Source organism: Balaenoptera borealis, assembly GCF_965194805.1.
Source record: "Balaenoptera borealis genome assembly, chromosome: 18".
In the NCBI taxonomy this organism is placed as follows: Eukaryota; Metazoa; Chordata; class Mammalia; order Artiodactyla; family Balaenopteridae; genus Balaenoptera; species Balaenoptera borealis.
This window is the reverse complement of record NC_138877.1, coordinates 9,359,285-9,377,932: the sequence shown is the minus strand read 5'-3', so window position 1 is coordinate 9,377,932 and position 18,648 is coordinate 9,359,285. Positions and strand designations below refer to the sequence as shown.

The following is an 18,648-nucleotide window of genomic DNA, read 5'->3' as shown; positions in this document are numbered from 1 at the left end:
TGCAGTTGGTTGAATGCATGGATTTGGAATGCAGGGCTACGGAGGGCCGATGGTACATCAGTTGCTTGGTTAGGATGAAATCTATTTTCTCCCTTAAACAGAGCCTGCTCCCAGGGTTACACACTTCTTAGCTGTGTGACTGTGGGCAAATCCCCTAAGCTCACCAGACCTCAACTGCCTTATCTGTGAAAGGGGCTGACGATAACTTACATGACTGAAGTCAGTGAGCTGGGCTGGCTCTGCGGACAACCATTTTCAGCACATTTTCAGAACCTGGGGTTCTCCAGTCCCACCACACTCTGCTGTCTCCTCCCCCATCTTCAAAAGTCTGAGAACAGCCAGCTCAGGTGAGAGCTGGACATAAGCCTAGCATCCTTCCTCTCCCCCTCTCCTTTGTGACCCCCTCCTTCCCTACCCATCCTGTAAATTTCTTATCCTTCAGACACTGTTACTTGTTCTTCTCTTAGCCCTGCTCTGTTCCCTACATCCTGTCTGTTCTTCCTCCAGTTTACTTTTCCATTTCTTCTCTGACTTTATCTGCCCTTTCCTCCTTCCCTTTGATCTCCCCCTTCTCCTTTTTCTATGTTTGCCTTTCCTCTTTTCCATCCCGTCTTCTCTTTCTTTTCCTTATTTCTTTTTAACTGGAAAGAATATAAAAGAAATATGTTTCTATTTAGTATACCTTAGATTTATTAAATGAAGTTTTATATTACTAGATTATCTGTCCTTAATTTAAAAAAAAATTAGATATGAACAGTTTGTGACTGAAGAAAAACAGTCAGTTGTTTTTTGTCTGCTGTGTCCCCAAAGGAGGTTGTGATCAGGAATGAGACTTCCTGTTCGTCTCAGGATGACTCACTGATGTAAGGTTAGCAGGTAAGTCCTGAGACGGGAGGGCTGAAGCCAGCTTATCTTTGGGGCTGACCCCATGTACTCTCAGTGACCTACCATGATGGAGCAGACCCCAGAGTTCTTGGAGGGTGGGGACAGGGGGCATTTAGGTCCATGAATGTAGCAATTTTTACAACACCATGGGAAGTTGGGCAAGCGAGGAGGGGCTTAGTCAAATGTGGTAAAGACTTCTCTCCTATGTGCACCGAGGTATTCAAGACAAACCTCAAAGGACTGAACTATAAAATGTAGAGAAAGACCAATGTGTGGCCCAATAACATTTTCATGATTTTTTTTCCTGTTCTAGTTCCATATCATGATCTGCAATGTCTTAGACTCTCTCTAAGAATAATGATTACTACCCCTGCTATCAGAAAACCTTGTTGTGAGACTAAGCTCATAGGTTAAGGGGATGCTGCAAATGTTGTATGTCATTTTGCAGTGAGGCATTTGGCAAGGCAGAGGGACATAAATAGTTGCAGGTGTTTGTTACTTGTACATTCATCACTCTTTTATAAGGGCTTCTGATGTGTCAACCCCATGCTTGACACTTCTTTTGTTTTTATCCAAAAGATTTCATATTCCATGGAATCTCATTGTAAAGTCATACAAATAGAATTCCACAAAATTGATTTATCTTAGGCCTATTGTCAGAAAGTTTAGTTAAGAATAAAATAAGATGACTGTTAAAGATGTTCCTCTGGTACAAATCCTGAAAACATCTTCTACCAAGATGAAGAAGACAATTCCTGCCCTGGAGGAACACTCCAAATAGATTCGCAATAGGCTGAAAAAGTGAGTTGAAGATGATCCCAAAGTTTGTTTCCCTGAGGGTTGGGCAAAAGCCCTGGGTGGACCCTAGGATGGCTACAATTTCTAGGTCCCAGAAAGGCCTTCAAGCAAAATCCTAACTAATGAAAGGTGATTTTCTCTGGCTGAAGTAGGGGTGTGGCCTTTTAGATAGGCACTTTCATGGAACATTAGACCTCCACAGGGGACAGTGTGACAACCACATGGCTAGGGCCATGAAATAGACTGGTGGTTCTTAACCAGGGTTGTGCACCTTAGAATCACAAAACACCCATGTAGAGGCCTTGGCCCCTATAGACTAAATTCAGAGGCCCAGGGTGAAACCTGAGCATGTATATTTTGTTTTGTTTTAGGTACTCTTGGTGAAGCACCACTATCTAGCTCAAGTGGAAGCAAGACACTAAGACTTAGTTTTTCTCTGTCTCCTGTGTTTTTGTTATTCTTGTCTGGGTTGCACCATTACCCTGTTCCTATCTTAGAATACTGATTATAAAACACTTAGGAAATCCTAAACCTTTGTATTCAAGTTGTAGGTATTTATGGAGAACTTACTATATGTGACGGACTGTATTCTCGCCTCGTCAAACAAAGGGCATAAGAAAGCACAACATACTTGGGAATTACAGAAGGGACTGACCTGGTATTTCCACCCGGAAGAGGGAAAGGATTTTAATTACAAATACAGGAATCCAGCAGATGGCATCAGAGAACACTATAAAAAAGAAACGGTTTGCGACGGCCGCCTCTCTTCCGGTGTTATTCCTCACTTCTGAAGTCTGCAAGGCAGTTTTTTGAATGGAACAGAACATAATAGTATAGGAAAACACAATGATGAGAAAAGCCAGCAAATTCATACCTGTTGGGAAAAGCACACCTCTTAACATCTCAGGTGTATAAATCAACAGTAGAAATATTGTGTTACGTAGATGTTCAATATGGTGTCTCTCCCCCTTCCCTGTACTTCCAGGAAGCATTCTTGGTATAAGCCCAGTGGTAAATCAGCTAAAACCCTGAATCCAAGGCTATAAACTGGAACAAGTTTAAAAAATTCGGTTTGCCAGATCAAAAATGTATTTTAAATACATAAACACTTTTCCAAGAACTGTAGACTTTGAAATTCAGATCTATGTATATCATGAGGTAAATTTTAGCTTTTTTAAAGCAGGAAAAAAGCTATTTCATTTTTAGTTCTCTGCAAATTCAAACCTTAAGGGATTATAATCACATGTACAGCTCAAGAAATCAATATGCCCCTATTCCTTTAACTTATAAATATGAATAAGATATCCTTGGACTATCAAGAAGACAATAGCCTCAGAAACATTATTTCTTACGTTTTTTGGTCTTAAAAAAATAATACATAGGACTAAAATACATTTTTATTTTTTCTTCAGATTGCCCACAGTAATCTAAACTAAAATTCAAACCTTTTAGACTTGTTTTAGGAAAACAAGGAATAAGAGAAAAATTAAAAATTCAACTATATAAATTACTATTTTAGGGTCAAATATGTTCAGAAGATTCTCACTTATCATTATCGTATAATGCTGACTTCTTTGTCACTCTGTTATATTCTTGCTATCATAAAAATCCTAAAAGTGATTATCTTATTCCTTATAGTGAACATAAAATTTCCATATAATTTCAAAGTTGTTTAAAAAATGTTCATCTGATTAGACTGTATGTAAGACTGGTGAAGTCTAGGGAAAAATTCTATAAATTCAAGGTGTTCCATTGTTTTTATCCAAAAGATTTCATATTCCATGGAATCTCATTATAAATTCATACAAATAGAATTTCACAAAATTAATTTATCTCAGGCCTATTGTCAGAAAGTTTAAGAATAAAATAAGGGAGGAGCATCAAGATGGCTGAAGAGTAAGATGCGGAGATCATCTTCCTCTCCACAAATACATCAGAAATACATCTACATGTGGGACAACTCCTACAGAACACCTACTGAACACTGGCAGAAGACCTCAGACCTCCCAAAAGGCAAGAAACTCCCCACGTACGGCAAAATAAAAAAGAAAAAACAGAGACAAAAGAATAGGGATGGGACCTGCACCAGTGGGAGGGAGCTGTCAAGGAGGAAAGGTTCCCACACACAGGAAGCCCCTTCGCGGGCGGAGACTGCGGGTGGCGGAGAGGAAGCTTCGGAGCCACGGAGGAGAGCGCAGCCACAGGGGTGCAGAGGGCAAAGCGGAGAGATCCCCGCATAGAGGATCGGTGCCGACCAGCACTCACCAGCCCGAGAGGCTTGTCTGCTCGCCCGCCCAGGTGGGCGGGGCTGGGAGCTGAGGCTCCGGCTTCTGAGGTCGGATCCCAGGGAGAGAACTGGGGTTGGTGGTGTGAACACAGCCTGAAGGGGGCTAGTGCGCCACAGCTAGCTGGGAGGGAGTCCGGGAAAAAGTCTGGAGCTGCCGAAGAGGCAAAAGACTTTTTCTTGCCTCTTTGTTTCCTGGTGTGCGAGGAGAGGGGATTAATAGCGCCGCTTAAAGGAGCTCCAGAGACGGGCGTGAGCTGCGCCTATCAGCGCGGACCCCAGAGATGGGCATGGGACGCTAAGGCTGCTGCTGCCACCACCAAGAATCCTGTGTGCAAGCACAGGTCACTATCCACACCTCCCCTCCCGGGAGCCTGTGCAGCCCGCCACTGCCAGGGTCCCGTGATCCAGGGACAACTTCTCCGGGAGAACGCACGGCGCGCCTCAGGCTGGTGCAACGTTGTGCTGGCTGCTGCCGCCGCAGGCTCGCCCCACATCCATACGCCTCCCTCCCCACGGCCTGCGCGAGCCAGAGCCCCCGAAGCAGCTGCTCCTTTAACCCTGTCCTGTCTGAGTGAAGAACAGATGCCCTCAGGTGACCTACACAAAGAAGCGGGTCCAAATCCAAAGCTGAACCCCGGGAGCTGTGTGAACAAAGAAGAGAAAGGGAAATCTCTCCCAGCAGCCTCAGGAACCGCGGATTAAAGCTCCAAAATCAACTTGATGTACCCTGCGTCTGCGGAATACCTGAATAGACAACGAATCATCCCAAATTGAGAAGGTGGACTTTGGGAGCAAAGATATATATATATTTTCCCCTTTTTCTCTTTTGGTGAGTGTGTATGTGTATGCTTCTGTGTGTGATTTTCTCTTTATAGCTTTCCTTTTACCATTTGTCCTAGGGTTCTGTCTGTCCGTTTTTTCTGTTTTTTTTTTTTATTACTTTAAAAAATTTTTTTCTTAATTTTTTCTTTTTTCTTCTAATAACTTTATTTTATATTATTTTACTTTATTTTATTTTATTATATCTTCTTTGTCTCTTGCTTTCTATTTTTTCTCCCTTTTATTCTGAGCCATGTAGATGAAAGGCTCTTGGTGCTCCAGCCAGGCATCAGGGCTGTGCCTCTGAGGTGGGAGAGCCAAGTTCACGACACTGGTCCACAAGAGACCTCCCAGCTCCAGGTAATATCAAACGGCGAAAATCTCCAAGAGATCTCCATCACAACGCCAAGACCCAGCTTCACTCAACGACCAGCAAGCTACAGGGCTGGACACCCAATGTCAAACAACAAGCAAGACAGGAACACAAACCCACCCATTAGCAGAGAGGCTGCCTAAAATCATAATAAGGCCACAGACACCCCAAAACACACCATCAGACACGTACCTGCCCACCAGAAAGCCAAGATCCAGCCTCATCCACCAGAACACAGGCACTAGTCCCCTCCACCAGGAAGCCCACACAACCCACTGAATCAACCTTAGCCACTGGGGACAGACACCAAAAACAATGGGAACTACGAACCTGCAGACTGTGAAAAGGAGACCCCAAACACAGTAAGTTAAGCAAAATGAGAAGACAGAGAAACACACAGCAGATGAAGGAGCAAGGCAGTAACCCACCAGACCTAACAAATGAAGAGGAAATAGGCAGTCTACCTGAAAAAGAATTCAGAATAATTATAGTAAAGATGATCCAAAATCTTGGAAATAGAATAGACAAAATACAAACGTTTAACAAGGACCTAGAAGAACTAGAGAGCAAATAAACAGTGATGAACAACACAATAAATGAAATTAAAAATTCTCTAGAAGGGATCAATAGCATAATAACTGAGGCAGAAGAACGGATAAGCGACCTGGAAGATAAAATAGTGGAAATAACTACTGCAGAGTAGAATAAAGAAAAAAGAATGAAAAGAATTGAGGACAGTCTCAGAGACCTCTGGGACAACATTAAATGCACCAACATTCGAATTATAGGGGTCCCAGAAGAAGAAGAGAAAAAGAAAGGGACTGAGAAAATATTTGAAGAGATTATAGTTGAAAATTTCCCTAATATGGGAAAGGAAATAGTTAATCAAGCCCAGGAAGCACAGAGAGTCCCATACAGGATAAATCCAAGGAGAAACACGCCAAGACACATATTAATCAAACTATCAAAAATTAAATACAAAGAAAAAATATTAAAAGCAGCAAGGGAAAAACAACAAATAACACACAAGGGAATCCCCATAATCTTAACAGCTGATTTCTCAGCAGAAACTCTGCAAGCCAGAAGGGAGTGGCAAGACATATTTAAAGTCATGAAGGAGAAAAACGTACAACCAAGATTACTTTACCCAGCAAGGATCTCATTCAGATTTGACAGAGAAATTAAAATACTTATAGACAAGCAAAAGCTAAGAGAATTCAGCACCACCAAAGCACCTTTAGAACAAATGCTAAAGGAACTTCTCTAGGCAGGAAACACAAGAGAAGGAAAAGACCTACAATAACAAACCCAGAACAATTAAGAAAATGGTAATAGGAACATACATATCGATAATCACCTTAAATGTAAATGGATTAAATGCTCCAACCAAAAGACATAGACTGGCTGAATGGATACAAAAACAAGACCCGTATATATGCTGTCTACAAGAGACCCACTTCAGACCTAGGGACACATACAGACTGAAAGTGAGGGGATGGAAAAAGATATTCCATGCAAATGGAAATCAGAAGAAAGCTGGAGTAGCAATTCTCATATCACACAAAAATAGACTTTAAAATAAAGACTATTACAAGAGACAAAGAAGGACACTACATAATGATCAAGGGATCGATCCAAGAAGAAGATATAACAGTTGTAAATGTTTATGCACCCAACATAGGGGCACCTCAATACATAAGGCAAATACTAACAGCCATAAAAGGGGAAATCGACAGTAACACAATCATAGTAGGGAACTTTAACACCCCACTTTCACCAATGGACAGATCATCCAAAATGAAAATAAATAAGGAAACACAAGCTTAAGACGGACTTAATTGATATTTATAGGACATTCCATCCAAAAACTACAGAATACACCTTCTTCTCAAGTGCTCATGGAACATTCTCCAGGATAGATCATATCTTGGGTCACAAATCAAGCCTTGGTAAATTTAAGAAAATTGAAATCGCATCAAGTATCTTTTCCGACCACAATGCTATGAGACTAGATATCAACTACAGGAAAAAAATCTGTAAAAAATACAAACACATGGAGGTTAAACAATACACTGCTTAATAACCAAGAGATCACTGAAGAAATCAAAGAGGAAATCAAAAAATACCTAGAAACAAATGACAATGAAAACACGACGACCCAAAACCTTTGGGATGCAGCAAAAGCAGTTCTAAGAGGGAAGTTTATAGCAATACAATCCTACCTTAAGAAACAAGAAACATCTCAAATAAACAACCTAACCTTACACCTAAAGCAATTAGAGAAAGAAGAACAAAAAAACCCCAAAGTTAGCAGAAGGAAAGAAATCATAAATATCAGATCAGAAAAAAATGAAAAAGAAATGAAGGAAACGATAGCAAGGATCAGTAAAACTAAAAGCTGGTTCTTTGAGAAGATAAACAAAATTGATAAACCATTAGCCAGACTCATCAAGAAAAAAAAAAAAGAGAAGACTCAAATCAACAGAATTAGAAATGAAAAAGGAGAAGTAACAACACTGCAGAAATACAAAGGATCATGAGAGACTACTACAAGCAACTCTATGCCAATAAAATGGAAAACATGGACGAAATGGACAAATTCTTAGAAATGCACAACGTTCCGAGACTGAACGAGGAAGAAATAGAAAATATGAACAGTCCAATCAGAAGCACTGAAATTGAAACTGTAATTAAAAATCTTCCAACAAACAAAAGCCCAGACCAGATGGATTCACAGGTGAATTCTATCAAACATTTAGAGAAGAGCTGTCACCTATCTTTCTCAAACTCTTCTAAAATATAGCAGAGGGAGGTACATTCCCAAACTCATTCTACAAGGCCACCATCACCCTGATACCGAAACCAGACAAAGATGTCACAAAGAAAGAAAACTACAGGCCAATATCACTGATGAACATAGATGCAAAAATCCTCAACAAAATACTAGCAAACAGAATCCAACAGCACATTAAACGGATCATACACCATGATCAAGTGGGGTTTATCCCAGGAATGCAAGGATTCTTCAATATACACAAATCAATCAATGTGACACACCATATTAACAAATTGAAGGAGAAAAACCATATGATCATTTCAACAGATGCAGAAAAAGCTTTCAACAAAATTCAACACCATTTATGATAAAAACCCTCCAGAAAGTAGGCACAGAGGGAACTTTCCTCAACATAATAAAGGCCATATATGACAAACCCACAGCCAACATTGTCCTCAATGGTGAAAAACTGAAACCATTTCCACTAAGATCAGGAACAAGACAAGGTTGCCCACTCTCACCACTATTATTCAATATAATTTTGGAAGTTTTAGCCACAGCAATCAGAGAAGAAAAAGAAATAAAAGGAATCCAAATTGGAAAAGAAGAAGTAAAGCTGTCACTGTTTGCAGATGACATGATACTATATATAGAGAATCCTAAAGATGCTACCAGAAAACTACTAGAGCTAATCAATGAATTTGGTAAAGTAGCAGGATACAACATTAATGCACAGAAATCTCTAGCATTCCTATACCCTAATGATGAAAATCTGAAAGTGAAATTAAGGAAACACTCCCATTTACCATTGCAACAAAAAGAATAAAATATCTAGGAATAAACCTACCTAAGGAGACAAAAGACCTGTATGCAGAAAATTATGAGACACTGATGAAAGAAATTAAAGATGATACAAATAGGGCTTCCCTGGTGGCGCAGTGGTTGAGAATCCGCCTGCCAATGCAGGGGACACGGGTTTGAGCCCTGGTCTGGGAAGATCCCACATGCCGCGGAGTAACTGGGCCCGTGAGCCACAACTACTGAGCCTGCGCGTCTGGAGCCTGTGCCCCGCAACAAGAGAGGCCACGATAGTGAGAGGCCCGTGCACCGCGATGAAGAGTGGCCCCCACTTGCCGCAACTAGAGAAAGCCCTCGCACAGAAACGAAGACCCAACACAGCTAAAAATAAATATAAATAAATAAATTAATTAAAAAAAAAAAAAGATGATACAAATAGATGGAGAGATATACCATGTTCTTGGATTGGAAGAATCAACATTGTGAAAATGACTACTACCCAAAGCAATCTACAGATTCAATGCAATCCCTATCAAACTACCAATGGCATTTTTCACAGAACCAAAACCAAAAATTTCACAATTTGTATGGAAACACAAAAGACCGTGAATAGCCAAAGCAATCTTGAGAAAGAAAAACGGAGCTGGAGGAATCAGGCTCCCTGACTTCAGACTATATTACAAAGCTACCATAATCAAAACAGTATGGTACTGGCACAAAAACAGAAATATAGATCAATGGAACAGGATAGAAAGCCCAGAGATAAACCCACGCACATATGTTCACCTTATCTTTGATAAAGGAGGCAAGAATACACAGTAGAGAAAAGACAGCCTCTTCAATAAGTGGTGTTGGAAAAACTGGACAGCCACATGTAAAAGTATGAAATTAGAACACTTCCTAAAACCATACACAAAAATAAACTCAAAATGGATTAAAGACCTAAATGTAAGGCCAGACATCATCAAACTCTTAGAGGAAAACATAGGCAGAACACTCTATGACATAAATCACACCAAGATTCTTTTTGACCCACCTCCTAGAGAAATGGAAATAAAAACACAAATAAACAAATGGGACCTAATGAAACTTAAAAGCTTTTGCATAGCAAAGGAAACCATAAACAAGACGAAAAGACAACCCTCAGAATGGGAGAAAATATTTGCAAATGAAGCAACTGACAAAGGATTAATCTCCAAAATTTACAAGCAGCTCCTGCAGCTCAATATCAAAAAAACAAAAAACCCAATCCAAAAATGGGCAGAAGACCTAAACAGACATTTCTCCGAAGAAGATATACAGATCGCCAACAAACACATGAAAGGATGCTCAACATCATTTATCATTAGAGAAATGCAAATCAAAACTACAATGAGGTATCACCTCACACTGGTCAGAATGGCCATCATCAAAAAATCTACAAAGAATAAATGCTGGAGAGGGTGTGAAGAAAAGGGAACCCTCTTGCACTGTTGGTGGGAACGTAAATTGATACAGCCACTACAGAGAACAGTATGGAGATTCCTTAAAAAACTAAAAACAGAACTACCATACGACCCAGCAATCCCACTACTGGGCATATACCCTGAGAAAACCATAATTCAAAAAGAGTCATGTACCAAAATGTTCATTACAGCTCTATTTACAATAGGCAGGACATGGAAGCAACCTAAGTGTCCATCAACAGATGAATGGATAAAGAAGATGTGACACATATATACAATGGAATATAACTCAGCCATAAAAAGAAAAGCAATTGAGTCATTTGTAGTGAGGTGGATGGACCTAGAGTCTGTCATACAGAGTGAAGTAAGTCAGAAAGAGAAAAACAAATACCGTATGCTAACACATATATATGGAATCTAAGAAAAAAAAAAAGGTCATGAAGAACCTAGCGTCAAGACAGGAATAAAGACACAGACCTACTAGAGAATGGACTTGAGGACATGGGTAGGGGGAAGGGTAAGCTGTGACAAAGTGAGAGAGTGGCATGGACATATATGCACTACCAAACGTAAAACAGATAGCTAGTGGGAGGAAGCCACATAGCACAGGGAGATCAGCTCGGTGCTTTGTGACCACCTAGAGGGGTGGGATAGGGAGGGTGGGAGGGAGGGAGATGCAAGAGGGAGGAGATATGGGAACATATGTATACATATAGCTGATTCACTTTGTTATAAAGCAGAAACTAACACATCACTGTAAAGCAATTATACTCCAATAAAGGTGTTAAAAAAAAAGAATAAAATAAAATGACTGTTAAAGATGTTCCTCTGGTACAAATCCTGAAAACTGACTTATAGAAAGGTTCAGAAGTGTATGTTCTGAAAGCACCATAGGAATGTGAGATGTTAACAGTCGGGGAACCTGGGTGAGGGGTATAAGGAAACTGTACTGTCCTGGCAAATTTTCTCTAAATCTAAATATATTCTAAAATCAAAAAATTATTTAAAAACTATATAGTCTTGGGACTTCCCTGGTGGCGCGGTGGTTGAGAGTCCACCTGCCAATGCAGGGGACACAGGTTCGAGCCCTGGTCCAGGAGGATCCCACATGCCGCGGAGCAACTGGGCCCGTGCGCCACAACTACTGAGCTTGCGCTCTAGAGCCCTCGAGCCACAACTACTGAAGCCGGCACGCCTGGGGCCCATACTCTGCAACAAGAGAAGCCACCGCAACGAAAAGCCCACGTGCCACAATGAAGACCCAATGCAGCCAAAAATAAATAAATAAAATAAATAAATTTATTAAAAAAAAAAAAACTATATAGTCTTATATTTTTTAAGCAAAAGAACGGGCTCTAGGACTCCATCTCTCACAGATAAGCTATGTGTATGTAGATGATGTTTATGTGTGTGTGCTAAACCCTTGTAGTGACGCCCACACCTTAACTGTAAGATCCAGCCATGCCATAGTTCTTCTTTTTTTTTTCTTTTTCCACACCATAGTTCTTTTGCCCTTTATCTGGGCCTGTTCCCTGGCTGTGGGTCTCCAGCTCCTGGAACACAACCTCTGCCTTCACTTGGCTAATGTGTCCTCATCCTCTGGGCCTCCGTTTGGGTTCATTTCTACTGGGATGTCTTCCCTGGTCTTCAGATCTGGGGCTCCTGGAACATCCTGTACTCCTCCTTCGTGGCATCTGTCAGCCTGTGACGTGAGGACGTGTTTCCTTGTCTTCATCCTTCTTTCTGGCTGCAGATCCGTGGGGCCAATCTGTTTTATCTCCAGTTCCCAAAATAGTGCCTGGCCTATAGGAGGTGCTTAATAAATCCTGTTTGAACCAATGAATGTACAGTAGTGTGTGTGTATATGTGTGTGTGAGGGAGAGAGGGCTTCCATGAAGTGCACCTATGCCGGGAACGGCTTACAACATTGTAGGAGTGCCATAGCCATGAAAAAATGGCTATCAGACAGGGTTTATGTGAGGAGTATTATTATAATGGTACATATAAAGTGTTTTCTTTTTCAGAGGAAGAAGAGAAGGAATAGATGGAGAATAGCTGGGAGTGGCGGTTAGGGCCATTTTGTGATGGGCTTTAAGTGACTAATTTAAACTTGACCTTGGTTGCAGGGAGTTCTTGAAAGTCTCTGAGCAGAGGATACTCAGTCCTTTCGGTACTCAGGTAGTGAACAGATAAACAGGAAAGAGAAGACCCCAGAAGCCAAAAGACCAGTGAGAGCTAATGTAATAATTCAGGGCAGAGGTCATAAGGCTTTAAACAAAGGTGACAGCAGTAGGTAGAGACTGGAAGAAAGAGAAGACAAAGGTGTATTTCGAGGGAAAAATATTTGATGAAAAAGAAAGGATGAGGACTTCTTTGGTGGCGCAATGGTGTAGAATCTGCCTGCCAATGCAGGGGACATAGGTTCAATCCCTGGTCTGAGAAGATCCCACATGCCACAGAGCAACTAAGCCCGTGCACCACAACTACTGAGCCTGCGCTCCAGAGCCCGCGAGCCACAACTATTGAGCCCGTGCTCTGCAACAAGAGAAGCCACCTCAATGAGAAGCCTGCGCACCGCAACAAAGAGTAGCCCCCGCTCACCACAACGAGAGAAAGCCCGCGTGCAGCAATGAAGACCCAAAGCAGCCAAAAATAAATTAATTAATTTAAAAAAAAGATAACGAGTATTAAAAAAAAACGAAAGGATGATGGAGCTTATTGACTTCTTAGATGAGGGGGACAAGATGAGAAGGGGGAATCGAAATGATAATACTGCCCTAGTTAAAGAGGGGACATGGGAATGGCCTTAGTTTTAAGCAAGAGAGATACCTACTAGACAATTTTAAAAGTCTTTTTAATCTTTAAGGGCTAAACTTCTCATTCGTTTGTAATAGAGAAGGTAGCGTTTTCTTTTCTAAAACCCTGAATTCTCCCTCTTTAATTAGGGAGAATTAAGAAAACTAAAAAGCAAAGAGTTTTATTAAGCACCCTTCCATTGCGGACTTTGGAACTGCATTTACAGAAGGTAATAAACCTTCCTGGTATTTCCATTCAGATAATCTCCTGCTAGTCAGTTTCAAGAATTTTATTATTATTTATTTAGCTCATATCTAGACTGTAAAAAAATGAGTTCAAATAACTTGGTAGCGTCACAGGACAAGGCAGTGAACTAGAATTCCTCCAGCTCATTGTCACTTTGTATGAACACGAAATCAAAGGGTCTTACAGATAATAAAAAGATCATTCAGAGATCCTGACAGTATGTTTTTGTTTTCCATACTAAATCTCTATAATAAAAAATTTAATAAAACCTCCTATATATACACAGCAAGGACTTTTCTTTAAAAAAGGAAAACAGTCTTGACTATATTTGTTTACTTTCTGAAACGGAGAAATATGGCTTTACTGAAATCTATGGTATTGCTACAAGAAGAACGTTTGTCCAAGAAATGAAAAATATAATTTACCTAGGAAAATTCCAAGAGAATACCCTTTGCTTCCAATATCTTCTGTTTGGTCATAGTAAAGTGGGAAGCATACTCCATTTTTTCCATAAAAGTTTCCAAAATAATCCTCCTTCCAAAACGGAATCACAGCTATTAAAAATCCCACAATCCAGATGCAAATGAGGATGACCGAGGTCTGCCATTTTCCAGGACGGATGTTACTGAAGGGAAAGACAACGGCCAGGAACTTCTCCAAAGTCAAGTACGTCAGCAGGAGGACGGAGACCTCGGTGGACAGCACGGCCAGGAAGCCCAGGAGGCGGCACTCTAAGCTCTCCATCCACAGCAACGCGTACTTCTGATACTGCCCGCGGTATTTTAGATCAAAAACGCCAACGAAGAACAAATAAACACCCATCAGGCAGTCCGCACCTATTGAAGAGTCATAGAATGTATGTTGGTAGTTCCAGCATCTCCGTCTTAGTTTTCTGATTTAGGCCTGCTTCCTTCTTCCTGTATTAAGCGAACTAACGTAAAACCTACAATAGTGCCTAGAAGCCAATGGACTTCAAAAGGTGTACTATTTCTAAAGTACTACACTGCATCTTTGTTTTATAATTCTGAAAAAAATGGTGGGGAGATAATTTGCGGGGGTATGGGGGGGGGGTCTAGGTTTTAAACAGTAAAAAATATTACTAACATAGTTATTAAAGGAATCATTTTCTGGGCTTGAGGAGCATGGATGCTATTGCGATTGAAGGTTAAACAAAACATAGTTCTGTGACCCACAACCTGTCCTCTATAATCCATCCCTTAACTCATCGGCTCCCTGTTACCCCATTTCGAAGACATAAGTCACTGCAGATTCATGCAATCCAGAAAAGAGCAGCCAAAGAGAACAATAGTACCTTCATACTTTAAAAAAAAATTGCCCAGCATATATAATTCATATTAAACGCCGTCTGTTGAATGCCAATATAATCTAGAGCACAGCTCTCCAAAGATATCCTTAATCCATTTATATAGGAAACATACTTACAACAAAGGATTTTGATGGACGTAGCATGGGTCGTGTTTTCAGCTTTAATGAAAGATCTCATGCCAATGACAAAAAGATTTCCAAAGCAGGTTATGAAAGCTATAACCCAGACAAATATTCTGAGGATACTGTTAGCCAAGAGGTCCTCAAATGAAGAAATGCCGTCAGTCAAGGGCATACATATTCGGACATGGGAAGCATAGGAGCAGTATCGAAAGTTTTTGAAATAACTAAAGTCAAAGGGAAAAAAGAGTCACTTTACAGCAATGACACAGAAACGACAGTTGCAGTCCTATTGGGGCTGCAGCTGTGTTAGGTGTGTGGCTTCACTAGGCTTGGTTATTTTTGTTTAGTAGTGATTACGTAATTGTAGAGCTCTTCATTAAATATTACATTACTCTAGGCAGTGTTCTTTCTTTAAAGGTGAAGAACCTAAAGAACATAGGTATCTGCTGTGGCTTGTCTGAGGTAAGTCAGGGGAGGACATGAGAATGGGAAATCTCCAGGACTCTACTTTTCCCCATCACATTGGGTGATTCTCTAGGGTATTACAAAAAAGTAGATTGTCATTGTTAAATTGATCTTTTAGCAAACATTCAGGGGCTTCGGTTTGGGATATAAGGGACCCACGGAGTAGCTCACTAAAAACAGTCCTGTCTTGTACTTAGTTTTAAGTATATTCACTTAAACTAGCCTTCTTTTCCCTGGTACAGGCAGGAAGGGAAGGTCCCTGAGACTAGGAAAATTCAGTCTCATTGAAGTGAGGAGAAGCAGCTGCCTTAAACACAGATTCCTTAATAGGGCCTGGAAGGACTTAAACCATTTCTAGAGAAAAATACAGGCCTGTCTGTGATCAATGTGTTTATGGTCTAAGTGTGTGGAATCTTGAAGGGCTGGAATTGGGGAGATCATTTGGTTTACTGCCATTCTCCAAACCTGTTATGTTTAGGATTTTCTCCCATAAAACTCATTTTATTTTTATATTCGTTCACCACCTCTTTTAGTTCTTTTCTCTTCATCTAATCTTTTTTTGTCATCTGCCCATTCAATTGCTAAACTAGCAAGTTAAAGAAAGTTTGTTTATATATTTTTACATTTATATGTGTAGATAAAATTGCTTTGGTAAAAAAAATTCCATTGGATACAATTAAAAGAGCAATTAACTGTTTTATTTTAAAAAGCCAATGTTCTCAACATATGAATACTATATCCTCTGCACTTTTTAAAAGCTTCTGACATTCAATATAATACAACAATTTAAAAACATTTGAAAGATAAGGTACAGCATGGTGATTATAGTTAATAATACTGTCTTGTATATTTGAAAGTAGCTAAGAGAGTAGATTTTAAAAGTTCTCATCGGGCTTCCTTGGTGGCGCAGTGGTTGAGAATCTGCCTGCCAATGCAGGGTACACGGGTTCAAGCCCTGGTCGGGGAAGATCCCACATGCCACGGAACAACTGGGCCCGTGAGCCACAACTACTGAGCCTGCGCATCTGGAGCCTGTGCTCCGCAACAAGAGAGGCCACGATAGTGAGAGGCCCGCGCACCACGATGAAGAGTGGCCCCCGCTCGCCGCAACTACAGAAAGCCCTCACACAGAAACGAAGACCCAACACAGCCAAAAATAAATAAATAAATAAATAAATTTTTTTAAAAAGTTCTCATCACAAGAAAAAAAAATTTGCAACAATGTGTGGTGATGGATGTTACCTAGACTCATTGTGGTGATCATTTTGCAATATAGACAAATATTGCATCATTATGTTGTACACAGGAAACTATAATGCTGTATGTCAATTATATCTCAGTAAAAAAGAGAAAATAAAAATACAGTAGAAGAAAATTTGAAAAAAAGAGAGGCAGGGAAAAAAAAAAAAAAAAAGAAAGCTTTACTTTGCCCCGGCTTGCAGGCCTCCCATGATTGGACCCCTGGCTACCCTGATCTGCCTCAGCGCTTCCCGTCCGTGCTCACTCCACCCAGACACGTCGGCTCCCTTCTAATCCTAGAACAACCCAGGCTCACCCCCTTCTCAGTGCAGTGCTTTTGCTTTTCTCTCTTCCTGGAAGAATCTTCCAGGAAGAATTGTCTCCTTCCACTCAGGGCTGCTTGACTGTCACAGCTCTGACTTCTAGGTGAACTACCTACATCCTTCTTCCTTGCCTTTATCTTGCTATACTTTTCTTCCCAGCATTTCTTAATGATTTATTTGTTAACTAGTTTACTTTCTGGTTCCCAAAGCTAAATGGAAGCTTCGTGAGGCAGACACTTCTCTCTCTCATTCATCCCTGTGTTCTCCGTGGCATGGGGGAAGTACTCAACAAATACTTGTTAGATAGCAAATGAATGATGCATGGTTTAGTGCTGGGTATGTCACATAGAGATATTGAAGGCTATCCCTGCCCTCAAGTAGCTTACGGTGGTCCAACCTCTCCTCCCACTGGGACCAGGGCACTGGTTGGCAGGTGGACGTGTTTCAATAAACGATGGGCAAGGAAGATGAAAGAAGAACCACTAGGTCACTTAGTAGGGAAGTAACTAAGTTCACACGTTTTCTGTTAATTGTTGGGTCCTTCTTGACCTCAACCTGCGGTTCATATTTAAAGCAGCAGCTTCTCCATCAAGTTCTATAAAGGTTGAATTTCTTTGTTCTAAGGAGACTTCACATTCTGCCTGCAGCAAGGAAATGATAGCCTCATGAAATATTTATCTACTAGAGCCACAGAAAGAGAATTTATGAAAACCATATGGATATACATCAAATACTTGTCTTTGGGTAATCACACCTACTGCACAGACATAAACAAAATATTCTCCCAAAAGGTCACCTTCACACCAACCATTTCAGCCCCTTGCTGATCCCAACTTGATATCTTACATCGAATCCTCCCTATTGTTGTGGATAACAATGGTTGATTTTTGAAGTCATGAACACATTAGATTACACAGTTGATAAAGAAATGATCATGTCATAAACTCCTATATTAAGACAACTTACACAGTGCACTTTAGCCAGATATATTAACGTGACTTATCAGAACTACTATAAAGATTAATTACCTCTGTTTTGCAGTGCACTCAGTAACAGAAACAACACCTGGAATTTATATAGCACCTTTCCTCTTAAGGGCTCAAATCTTAGAGTAGCTGACTGCTCACTCATGTGAGGTGAATTAATGTTTCCAGGTCTCCTGAGTACCATTAGCCAGTGACTTCATCTTGTGTCATATGTGGCATTCTGGTACCCTAATCTCTTATTGGCCCTCAACTGGATAAACAGCATGTTTCCAGAGAGAAGTGTCATTCATGTCAGCACATCATAATATTGAGCTCTATTTGAACAGGGACCAAAGGTGACAAAATTAAAAAGTTCTCAATAAAAAGACTTTTCTTGCATAAAAACACATTGCAGGGGCTTCCCTGGGGGCACAGTGGTTAAGAATCCACCTGCCCAGGCAGGGGACACAGGTTCGAGCCCTGGTCCGGGAAGATCCCACATGCCGCAGAGCAACTAAGCCCGTGCGCCACAACTACTGAGCCTGCGCTCTAGAGCCCGCGAGCCACAACTACTGAGCCCGCGTGCTATAACTACTGAAGCCTGCACGCCTAGAGCCCGTGCTCCGCAACAAGAGAAGCCACCGCAACGATGAGTAGCCCCCGCTCACTGCGACTAAAGAAAGCCCACGCACAGCGATGAAGACCCAACGCAGCCAAAAATAAATAAATTAATTAATTAATTAACTAAAAATAAAACACATTGCAGTGATACATCAGACAGTTTAAAAGAGAATATCAGCAACATTTCACCATACTTTCTTCCCCATCGGCAACATTTCACCATACTTTTTTCCCCATTCTTTCATACATACATACATGTGAGAAAGATTCTTCATGGGCTGAAACATTTGTGTGTTTATACTTGGAATCTCTATCCTTTCCAGGTCTCTGGAAAATATGCACAATAGGTTTCATGTTTTTAGG

The 18,648-nt window shown here is 40.7% G+C and overlaps 1 protein-coding gene across 1 annotated transcript in view; it reads right to left on the bottom strand.

The window, feature by feature from the left end:
* The window catches only part of RXFP2 (relaxin family peptide receptor 2), a gene marked incomplete at its 5' end in the record, with an annotated part of 117,453 nt that overhangs the window by 28,158 nt on the left and 70,647 nt on the right, over positions 1 to 18,648 (bottom strand). Inside the window, 4 exons of the mRNA XM_082365772.1 lie at positions 2,339 to 2,557; positions 13,649 to 14,059; positions 14,667 to 14,896; positions 18,541 to 18,612. Of these exons, the coding sequence (XP_082221898.1) occupies positions 2,339 to 2,557; positions 13,649 to 14,059; positions 14,667 to 14,896; positions 18,541 to 18,612 (932 nt within the window). The remainder of the gene's footprint in view (positions 1 to 2,338; positions 2,558 to 13,648; positions 14,060 to 14,666; positions 14,897 to 18,540; positions 18,613 to 18,648) is intronic.